At 39.2% G+C, this 12,069-nt stretch overlaps 1 protein-coding gene across 1 annotated transcript in view; it reads left to right on the forward strand.

The window, feature by feature from the left end:
• The window catches only part of LOC149180802 (transcription initiation factor TFIID subunit 13-like), a 118,337-nt gene that overhangs the window by 22,300 nt on the left and 83,968 nt on the right, over nt 1-12,069 (forward strand). Inside the window, exons 2-3 of the mRNA XM_089418226.1 lie at nt 310-439; nt 667-704. Coding sequence (XP_089274352.1) covers nt 328-439; nt 667-704 — 150 coding nt within the window. The 5' untranslated portion in view covers nt 310-327. The remainder of the gene's footprint in view (nt 1-309; nt 440-666; nt 705-12,069) is intronic.

The following is a 12,069-nucleotide window of genomic DNA, read 5'->3' on the forward strand; positions in this document are numbered from 1 at the left end:
CTGGCTATTTGTTTGTGGAAGAATTGAACTTGATTGAATTTGTATTTTTTACTTTTGGCTAAGAGGACTCACGTTATCTACAGCTTATTATGGTCATATATGATTTGCAACTTGTTTCCAAGATAAGGTTTTGTGCAATTACTGCAGTATTATAGATTGAATAAAACAGAGTCTTGTATGTCTACACAAAGTCATTCACGATGAGATTAGATGATGTTATGTGTTGAATAGTATATCCTTATCTTTTAAAGTTAATTGGGAACAAAGGCTTAATTCATGCTTTTTGAATGTGGAATTCTGTTTGAACAGAATAATTAGCTCACAGTTATGGCAGCAATGGACCCATCATCAGCTGGAGCCTCCTCCAAAGTTAAGGCTGGTGGAGTACAACCTTCTGAATCGACCCTCAAGCGCAAACGAGGCATCTTCCAGAAAGATTGTAAGCATTTGATTTCTTTTCTTTGCCCTTTCACATTTTATTTATTGACAAATGAAAGAGCAGCAGCAGCTTTATGACTACATTGCTGGTGTGAACAAAGGTTGGCCTGCCTATGTATACCTTATTAAATTAACATTCACTGTATATATTGGTAATGTTGTACACGTATGTAGTTGCATGTTACCTGTTTCTTAAGAACCTGATCTTCTGGTTTGTTGGTGTTGCAGTGCAACACATGATGTATGGATATGGCGATGATCCAAATGTACGTATTCTTCTCTTCCGCCAGTATTTTGGGCTTTTTAATTTTATATGATTAGATGACTTTGAATTTGCCTCCCCTGTAAATTAAGGTGAGCGATTGTATGTCTTCTGTTAAGGATCAGAAGTTCAAAACCTTTCTATGCTAATGGATCAGTCTTTCTTGATCATTTGCAAAGGAGCTCCCTTATGTTGCTACGGATGAATTCTACAGCACAAATCACTAGAGATCGAAATTTATCCCAAGTAATGGTGCCTGTGTCTTAATTGTACTGTGCCTCAGACAATAGATGTCATCAGCAATACAATATATCACAAATGAGAATAATGTGAAAATTTTATCACTGCAACAACTGATTTACTTTTTCTAATTATTTCATCATAAGTTATTCATGAAATTATTTCAACAAACATTAAAATAAATATTGCTGTAGATATCACACTGTAATACAGAAACAAACATATGCACACATTGACACAGTTATTTTGGACTAATGTCCCCGGAAAAATCCAATGTGGCAAAACCGGTGCAACAAGGGAGGATTTTATTATTCAGCGATTTTCTTGTACAATAGGGTGCCAAACTGGCTTACCCACAGATAGACAAACTTTCAGCGCTTTTCTAAACCCAGCGTAGGCCCTTCTGAACTCTGTTACAACCTGAAACCCTCTGCGTCAACCTGAAAACCCTCTGCGTCAGCCTACTGAAGCTTTGCGCAGCCTCTCTGGGCTTCCGCGTCACTCCTGCAACCTCTGTGTGGATGATGCAAGCCCTTCTGGCTCTGCGTAGTCTCTGCTGCCTCTGCGTGGCTTCCTCTGGCTCTGCGTTTGCCTCTTCTACGCTAATGTGCCGTCTCTCTGTTCTGTACTCGCTGCTCTTGACTGCTCTCCAGACCACTAGTTCAATTTCTCAGCAAACCCCGCTCTAGAAATTGAGCTGACTGGTCTCCCTCAGTGTGTTCTCTAAGTGCCCCTCAAGCCTCCTCTTATACTTTTTCTGTTGACATCTCAACGGTCAAGATTAAGTCTCTAATCAACGGCTAAGATTATATCTGGCTTGATCTATGTCTTTTGGTCTATTCTAACATAGATTCATATTAATACACATTAATATTTTATTTTCCCCAAGTTTAGACTTAGGGACTCCATTAAAAATATTAATTATTTTAATATCTCCTGATTTGTTTAGAATCTGCCCAAACCCTTTTTGGATATTGGAGATCTTATGTGCCCCAACCTCTCCACCAAATTTCATGGCTAGAGCACATCCGATGCTACCCCAAATCAACAAGTAATTCATGTATTTTAAAGTCAAATGCTTATACAGTAATAGGAACTGACAATCTTGCAGAATTGGTGCCTTGCCTTCAGGTGTTGGGGTTTTGGAACAAGCACTATAGAAAGTGTATGTGTATATATAAATATATATCAAAAGGGGATTTTGTGATAATAATTCCTACGTATGCACATTGGCTAAAGGGATTTAAACTTGAGAGACATTACCTTATGTTTATACAGGAAATGTCAATTCTAGACCTTTAGCAAGTTTTCTGACTTTTCCCTAGAATTTCATGTAATGTCCTCTCCAAATTGATGGGCTAATGGAGGACGAAATAGCCTAGTCTTGATAAAGGGGCAAAAACCCATTTTTTCCAATGTTGGGGCAACATTGTGCAAAAGTTGGGTTGGCTGGGGCAGAAAAAACCCAAAATTGGTTGTTGCACCTACAATTCCTCACATTTTGGAGCCTAGAGGAGAGTTGAGATCAAATGAATCATCATCGATTTGTATCAAACACATCTGATTTTCTGTGTTGTATCTTTGAGGGCTTTTAGACCCCTTTCTTCCTACTAATTTCGGTGGTGAAAGATTCCACCCTAGTTAGTTCTATTCTCTACTTTATTTTAGCAACAGGGAATTACCTATCTAAAGGAGCAGTGAAGTCTTTTGTGGGAAAGCTGAGGCAAAGGCGTCCAAAATTCTTCTGAGGTTAGACGGATCTATACTGAGGCATAAAATTGAATTATTCTGAGGTTGATTCCCTACGACATCATCCGGAGGCAGACACAGAACGACTTGAGGCAGAATATTGTCACGTTTTTGAGGAAGACGAAACCCTGAGGCTGGGCATTTGTGTAATTATTTCGAGGCAAATTAATCTGAACTTTCTGAGCACCAAAGGAGGCCAATCCCAGTTGAAGGCGAACCCCTTCTTGAGGCCATTCAGGGATTGTTTGTGCTCTGCAATAGGTTCGAACTTCTGAAGAAATTTGCTGCTCTTGTATAGAGCTCAGAGGGTCTGAGGTAAGCATAGAGGGATTGATTTAGGATCGAAGCAGATCCAGGACTCTTTAAGACGATGCAGTGGTACTAAATAGGTTTGGGGAGAATTTTCTGAAGAAAGTCCAAGGCAGAAGAAGAATTCAATCCTCTGTCCTGATTCCTGATACTATTTAGATACTAGCCCTGATTAGATTTCGCAAGGGTTTATTCAGATTAGTCTAAAACCACTCGGGTTTCTGGTTAGAATACAACTACTATTTAGTCAAGCTCTGTCCAATACAGAATTATATTGCAACTGTTTGGAACTATACTGAACTGTTAAATTTGGGGAATGTATTGGTACTGTGGAATTTTGTTGCATGGTTGTGTTGAAAATACTGAGAGGGGGGTGAATCAGTATTTCCTTCTTTTTCAATAGGTTAACCGTTATTTATTAACAATTAAACATCAGAGCATCAACAATAATTCAGAAAACATGAACCATGACATCAAGGAGAGTACACAAGAATTGGCTCAACAATAAGCTCAGTTATGTATGATGTACATCCAACATTTAGCAGGTAAACCTGGAAGGTAGTACGAGACTCCCCAAGTCTAAAGATATGCAGACTAAGTCTGCAGGGGTCTTCAGTCTCCTTTACAATCAATCAATTCACACATTCATTGCTGCTCTATGACTGCTGCCTGCTGCTATTCTCACTGCATCTTCCTTTTGCACTTCCTGCTCCCTCTATGCAACTGTTCACTGCTCCCACTGATCCAACTGTCCACTAACACTGCTGTCACTTGCTTACTCGTAATACCAGGTTACTGCCATCAAGAGGATTACTGTGCCATTGCCACTGTCACTGTCCATACATCATAGCCATACCTCTCTGTCATGCTGCAGTCATCACTGTTGCACTGTTTGTGAAGTCACTGTCGTGAGTCAAGCCATACAATCCTGTCATAAGAGTCTTTACAAGATCTCTGTTTTATTGTCATGAAAGCTTTGCCATATTAAGGTAACTGCTGTGTCAAGGATTATGGTGTTATGTAAGGTTTGCAATCATATCAAGCATGCAACCCATGTTTCAGAATCACGGTCTAATTGAGGTCCCTATATTCTGCTCAACAATCATTATGTGCCATGATAGAGTCCTGCACATACTGTTGTAATGTGATATCTGAAAGATGTCCTAAGTGCTGAAACTTGTGTTATCTGTTACTTCTCTTGGCTCCTCTCTTGGATTAATTATTACCTTAGGTTTGTATGTATCCAAAAAAACTGCTACTGAGCTGCTGGTTAAAATCTTTGATCACAGGTCACAACAAAAGATGTCTTTTACTGTCAAACAAAAGATCTTAAATTTTATGCATAGACTCCAGGTGTGGCAATCACCAAATTATATCCTTGATTCTTCTGTGTTGTAGACTGCCAATTACATAAGTGATTCAAGTCACAAGAATCACATAACATTATCCACAGTGGATTGTTTCTCTCCAGACTGCACAGGTGACCTCAGAATTGACTCTTCTCAAGACATGTTTATTAGAATCTTTGCATGAGTATTCACAAGTGGTTGATGATTTTTAAATATCATAATCATTTCATCATTACTCATTCGAACAGGTTTATTGTATCATGCCTTCACAGGATTAGAGCTACAAATAAATGCAGGTCTATCTTAAGAAAAGGCCGAATAGCTTTATGAGACCCGAGCTACTTCAGAGAGAAAAAAAAATGTTCAAGGTATACAGAATCATGCCAGGCCACAGGGTATATAGACGTTCTGCAATTTAAGGTTTACACCATCAAACATTAACCCAGAGAGGTTCTCAAATATGAATCTGCCTTAGCCAACAATTATCCATTCAAGGAAGAGGTCCAAATGATCTGAGGTCAGCCTCAGGAATCAGGATGCATTCTATTTCCAGCAAGTGATATTAGGCCCAAGACAATAAGGCGGCTTTGTAAAATAACCTTGAGACCCATGCTCGAAATAAAGAAAAATCAGAGTTTTTGCTGACCACAGGTGATCACAGGTAGGCTGCAGCTATCAAAGGAAGGCTGTAAGTCATCTCTGTTATGCTCAGATCACATTCTAAACTTCTTCACTGCTCAAAATGTGTTCTAAATGTGTACAGGATCACAAGAAGAAAACCCTTCGGTCTTCAACTTAGCTTTTGCAACAAAGCAAAGAAATTAAGATGATTGCCCTTATCCCAGTTCAGCGTGCAACTCCTTTTAATGCGCATAAATTCTTTGGTCTCTTGAATATTTCCTTGGCCGCAGATTTTGGGCATCACCTTTGATTTCAGAAAGGATCCAAAATTATTTCAGGACTTGCTCTGAAAAAAGGCCAAAGTTTTAGAAATAATATCTGCCTGCCATTTTTTTTTTCCAAACAAACCCTTGTGCCCAGATAAATCAACGAAATCCATGTGACAATAGAAAACTAGTGAATATCCAAAGATATGTCACCCAAACTTCTTGCGATTGATCAGGTTCACCGAGCAGAATCGCATAAGACTCTGAAGACATTTGATTCCATCCTCTTTTACTTAGCCGAGAGCCAAGTGCTTCATTTTATAGTGATTGAGAGGGCCGGCTTACACAATAAGATGGAGGCCGACCTCAAAAATTTGACATGGTCAAAAGAATTATTAAAATTTTGGTCTAAGTACCAAGGAATAATTTGTGGATCCAAAATGGCTGATGCGCTCATGAAGTTTGTCCATTAATTTAAGTTGGTCCAACTATATTTGGAGCAAGGACTAAATAAAAATATTAACATTATTTTATTTTTAATTTTTTATTATATATATTTGAAATAAGAATCAATATTAATTTCTTCCATAATAGAATGTTGCCACTATCACACTTGTTTAGGACTTTCAATGAATAAGCCGTCATGCCACATCATCAACTATTTGAGTAATAATGTGATGCCACCTTATCAGCCCTTGGGTTTTGGACCACTCGCTGGGGTTATAAACTTTGACTGAGCATATCTCTCAAAGCATGAAGGCCCACGAGATGCTCCACATACCATCAGAATTAGCAAGACGAGTAGAATCCAATGATAGGGGTTTCCAAGACAATATTGACAATCGACTACTTCAAAAAGTCCAACAACCTGCGGGGTATCCTTATTGTCCAAGGAACCCAAACCCTAAATCCAATGGCTTGGGTTTCGACGACCTGCATCATCCATCATCCATCATCCATCTGCAACAATATCCATGACCTCAACGCTTTGTCTGATCAAGCTGTATCATTAGTAACTGCACCAAGGGATCCAAACTCTAAGGTTAGGGTTTCATCCCTTCAATTAGGGTTTCTACTCCAACTAGGGTTTCATGGTTACGTTGTATCATCTTGTGAACCCATTACATCAATGGCTTCCAAACCCTGACATCAAAGACGATATCTGCATCCTACACCAACTTGTATCTGTTGCATTTGCTCCTACTTTGACATCAATGACAACATACTCAACAATCTCCCCCTTTGTTATTGATGTCAACACACCTAGCAAGACAAGGTATGTTGCATCTTGCATCTCTCTCTCTCTCTCTCTCTCTCCCTTGATTCCTCCAAGATTCTCTCCCACTTTGACATTAATGGCAAAGGGTGACTCCCCCTCACAATTTGCTTGATCACGCGAACTTGTGATCTAACTCCCCTTGACAGACTCCCCCTATCAACATGCTTTATTGCTACATCCTATAACATCATCAGATCCTATGCTGTTGCTCCCCCTGAACAATATGCTTCTCATACAAACTCCCCCTGTCTCTGTGCATCTACCAATGGTGCGAGAGATCATTGCGAAACCTGTTTTCTTTGCCAGAGCCTAGTGGCCTTGCCTTCCTGCCTGGTGAATGACCTTCCTTCCTGATTCTTCAAGGTCCACTTCACCGCTTCTACAATCTCGTGCAAAATGACCAATGTTGTGACATAGATAACATTTTGCATTCCTCCCTTTCAGCATCTGTGGGGTCCACTTCAAGCTGCATTTACAATCTCGTGCAAAATGACCAAGATTATGGCATAAATAACACTCTACATCTGGTCTTAATAAAGGAGCAAAGCTATTGTAACTTCTGTTGTCATAGGCATATGAGACTTTGTCTTGTCTTCTAGAAGATCTGCTTCTAGGGCTTTGATGAAACCCTCTATGAATACTTCTGCTATTTCTCCTGCAATCCACAGCTCTGTGTCCATAGTTAGAACATGTATAACAATAATCATGAAATGCCTCTGTATACTTGGGTGTATATGGTGAAGATTTGCTGAAGGAATCTCGTCCTTGAGAATATCTCTGTTGATCTCCACGTTTGAATGGTCTTTGATGATTTGGCGTTCTGAATGCATCATCTTGATTTCTTGAAGTATTGGTCTTCCAACTTTCGGTGTTGGTTGATTTGTGTTGGACTTTGACTTTAGGCTTCTCTCCATTTCTGGCATGAGGCTTCCTTTTATGAGACTTCTTTTCTTCCTTGATATGTGGTTTTTCTTCATGTGACTGCTCTTAAAACATTGGGATGAGGCTTCTCTTCTTTGACATGTGGCCTTTCTTCATTTTTGGAGCATGAGGATTCACCAACATATCCAAGACCTGTTTTGATAAGTGGCGATCTCTGGCAATTGATAATGTGACAATTTCTTGCTCATGGTTTATGTAGTCTTCTTCCTTCTGCTTCATCTGACTTCTTAAGAGGTCTTCAGTCCTTTTGGCTTCTTCAAGGAGGTGACTCGCTTTCCAAGTTCTTCATCTTGCTTTTCCTTTTCCTTGAGCTAGTTTGTCAAGGTGCTTTCCTTCTTGTTTGCTTCTTATAGCATGCTTTTGAGGTGATCAAGTTCATGATCCTTTTTTGGCGTATGAATCTGCTTCTTTTGCAATTCAATTTCTCTTTTCAGCCTGCTTATATAATCAAGAGCAAAAACATATTTAGACTCATTCCAATTTGTAGCTTCCTCAAGTAGGTGTTTAAGAGTTGTATCTTCTTTAGAATTGCTACCAGTATTCTCCACTGTCTTCCCATGTCAGATGCTACGGATCTACCTTCAAGCGGTTAAGCTTCCAATGAAGGACCCGCTGTGATACCAATTGTTGGAAAAACTGAGAGGGGGGTGAATCGGTATTTCCTTCTTTTTCAATTGGTTAGTTATTAACAATTAAATATTCAGAGCATTAACAATAATTCAGAAAACATGAACCATCACATCAAGAAGAGTACATAAGAATTGGCTCAACAATGAGCTCAGTTATGTATGATACTATGATGTACATACAACATTTACCAGGCAAACCTGGAAGGAAGTACAAGACTCCCCAAGTCTGAAGATATGCAGACTAAGTTTGCAGGAGTCTTCAGTCTCCTTTACAATCATTCAATTCACACATTTATTGCTGCTCCATGACTATTGCCTGCTGCTACAGTGCTGCTATTCTCACTGCTTCTTCCTTGTGCTCTTCCTGCCCCCTCTATGCAACTGTCCACTGCTCCCAGTGATCCAATTGTCCACTAACGCTGCTCTCACTAGCTTACTCGCATACCAGGTTACTGCCATCAACAATATTACTGTGTCATTGCCACTGTCACTGTCCATACATCATAGCCATACCTCTCTGTCATGCTGCAGTCGTCACGGTTGCACTGTTTGTCGAGTCACTGTCATGAGTCAAGCCATACCACCCTATAATAAGAGTCTTTACAAGATCTCTATTTTATTGTCACGAAAGCTTTGCCATACTAAGGTTAATGAGGTGTCAGGGATTACGGTGTTATGTAAGGTTTGCATGCAACCCAAGGAATACTGATATATGTTTACAGGATCACAGTCTAATTGAGGTCCCTATATTCTTCTCAATAGTCATTATGTGCCATGATAGAGCCCTGCCATACTGTTGTAATGTGATATTTGAAAGATGTCCTAAGTGTTGAAACTCTTGCTATTTGTTACTTCTCTTGGCTCTTCTCTTCGATTGATTATTACCTCAGGTTTTCATGTGTCCAAAAAAAAATGCTACTGAGCTGCTGATTCAAATCTTTGATCACAGGTCACAACAGAAGCTGTCTTTTACTGTCAAACAAAAGATCTGAATTTTATGCGTAGACTCCAGGTGTGGCAATCACCAAATTATATCCTTGATTCTTCTGTGCTGTAGACTGGCAATGACAGAAGTGATTCAAGTCACAAGAAGCACATAACATTATCCACAGAGGATTGTTTCTCTCTAGATTGCACAAATGACCTCAGAATTGACTCTTCTCAAGACATGTTTATCAGAATGTTTGTATGAGTATTCACAAGTGGTTGATGATTTTTAGATGTCATAATCATGATTCATTTCATCATCACTTATTTGAACAAGTTTATTATATTATGCCTTCACAGGATTAGGGCTACAAATAAGTGCAAGTCTATCTTAAGAAAAGGCCGAATAGCTTTATGAGACCCGAGCTACTTAAAAACAAAAAAAGGTTCAAGGTATACAAAATCGTCCCAGGCCGCAGGTTATATAGACGTTCTGCAATTTTAAGGGTTGCACTATCGAACATCAACCCAGAGAGGTTCTCAAATACGAATCTGCCTTAGCCAACAATTATTCATTCAAGGAAGAGGTCCAAATGATCTGAGGTGAGCCTCAGGATGCATTCATATTCCAGTGAAGTGATATTATGCTCAAGAAAATCAAGCCACTGTGTAAAATGACCTTAGACCCATGCCAAAAATAAAGAGAAATCAGAGTTTTCGCTGACCACAGGTGATCATAGGTAGGCTGCATCTATCAAAGGAAGGCTGTAAGTTATCTCTGTTATGCTCAGATCACATTCTAAACTTCTTTGCTGCTCAAAACATGCTCTAAATATGTATAGGATCACAAGAAGAAAACCTGTCAGTCTTCTACTTAGCTTTTGCACAAAGCAAAGAAATTAAGATGATTGCCCTTATCCCACTTCAGAGAGAAAGTCCTTTTAATGCATAGAAATTCTTTAGTCTATTGAATATTGCCTTGGCCGCAGATTCTGGGCATCACTTTTGATTTCAGAAAGGATCCAAAATTACTTCAGGACTTGATCTCAAAGAAGGCCGAAGTTGTAGGAATGATAACCACCTGCAATTTTTTTTTTCCAAACAAACCCTTGTGCCCAGATAAATCAACGAAACCCATGCAACAATAGAAAACCAGCCAATATCCAAAGATACGTCACCCAACCTTCTTCCTGCGATTGATCAGGTTCATCGAGCAGAATCACATAAGACTATGAAGACATTTGATTCCATCCTCTTGTACTTAGCCGAGAGCCAAGTGCCTCATTTTATAGTGATTGAGAGGGCCGACTTATATAATAAGATGGAGGATGACTTCAAAAATTCGACATGGTCAAAAGAATTATTAAATTTTTGGTCCAAGGACCAAGGAATAATTTGTGAATCCAAAAAGGCTAATGCGCTCATGAAGTTTGTCCATTAATTTAAGATTTTTCCAACTATATTTAGAGCAAGGACTAAATAAAATTATTAACATTATTATTATTTTTTCTTATATATATATTTGAAACAAGAACCAATCTTAATTTCTTCCATAATAGAATGTTGCCACATCACACTTGTTTAGAACTTTAAATGAATAATCCATCATACCACATCATCAATTATTTGAGTAATAATGTGATGCCACCTTAGTAGCCCTTGGGTTTTTGGACCACTTGCTAAGCTCATGAACTTTGACTTTGCGTATCTCTCAAACCATAAGGGCCCACGAGTTGCTCCACATACCACCAGAATCAGCAAGACGAGTAGAATCCAATGACAGGGGTTTCCAAGACAATATCGACAATCTGCTGCTCTAAAAACTCCAACAATTGTGGGGTATCCTTATTGTCCAAGGAACCCAAACCTTAAATCCAGTGGCTAGGGTTTCAACAACCTGCATCATGCATCCTTCATCTGCAACAATATCCATGACCTCAATGCTTTGTCTCATCAAGTTGTATCATCAATAACTGCACCAAGGGATCCAAATCCTAAGGTTTGGGTTTCATCCCTTCCATTAGGGTTTCTGTTCCAACTAAGGTTTCATGGTTAAGCTGCATCATCCTGTGAACCCATCACATCAATGGCTTGTAGACCTTGACATCAATGACGATGTCTGCATTTTGCCCCAACTTGTACCGATTGTATCTACTCTTGCTTTGACATCAATGACAACATACTCAACAGATAACATTAGTAGCAAAGAGAGGAAATACAACTTCATTGATGCAACATTAATAGCAAAGAGAGGACTTCCCACAAAAGAGTTCGAAGGCCTTGATGTGATAGTAGCGGATGGTCACAACTTGGATTGCACGTGAGTTATTCTAGTTTTGAGCACAACACTTGTTAATTAAACTTTCACTAGTGATTTTTATGTAATAAATCTTTGTAGATATTAATGTAGTGTTGGGAGTTCAATGGTTATACTCGTTGGGAAAATTCATTATGGACTACCAAGCAATGGAGATGGAATTCAAAGCATCAAATGGTAGAAAAGTAGTTTTGAGAGGCATGGCAAATGGTAGCCCACAAGTCGTTTCCGCCAGAAGAATGGAGGACATATTTAGGCATGGAGATGTAGCATATGTTGCAGAATGCATGATTACAAGCCAAAAGACACCCAACTGTAGCAACCCATAGTACAAAGCAGACATTCAACAAGTGCTGGACAAGCATGGGTAGGTATTTGGTGATATTCCCCTGGGATTGCCTTCTAAAAGAGGATTTAAACATACTATAGAGTTGGATGAAGGGGCCAAGCCCATAATCACTACACCATATCAACACCCAAAGAAATTTAAGGATGAGATAGAGAAGGTAATCCATGAATTACTAGCAATGAGCCACATCAGACCCAACTCAAGTGTGTTCTCCTCGTCAATGGTTCTGGTTAAAAAGAAGGATGGAACATGGAGGATGTGTATTGACTGCCAGATACTCAACAAAAAGACCATAAAAAACAGGTCCCCTATTCCCAGGATCGATGAATTACATGGAGCAATATATTTTTCCAAAATTGACCTATGATTAGGATGTCATCAAATTCGGGTTC

Source organism: Pinus tabuliformis, chromosome 3_2 (assembly GCF_031772625.1).
Source record: "Pinus tabuliformis cultivar Carrire ecotype Pingquan chromosome 3_2, CPIR1, whole genome shotgun sequence".
NCBI classification, from domain to species: domain Eukaryota; kingdom Viridiplantae; phylum Streptophyta; class Pinopsida; order Pinales; family Pinaceae; genus Pinus; species Pinus tabuliformis.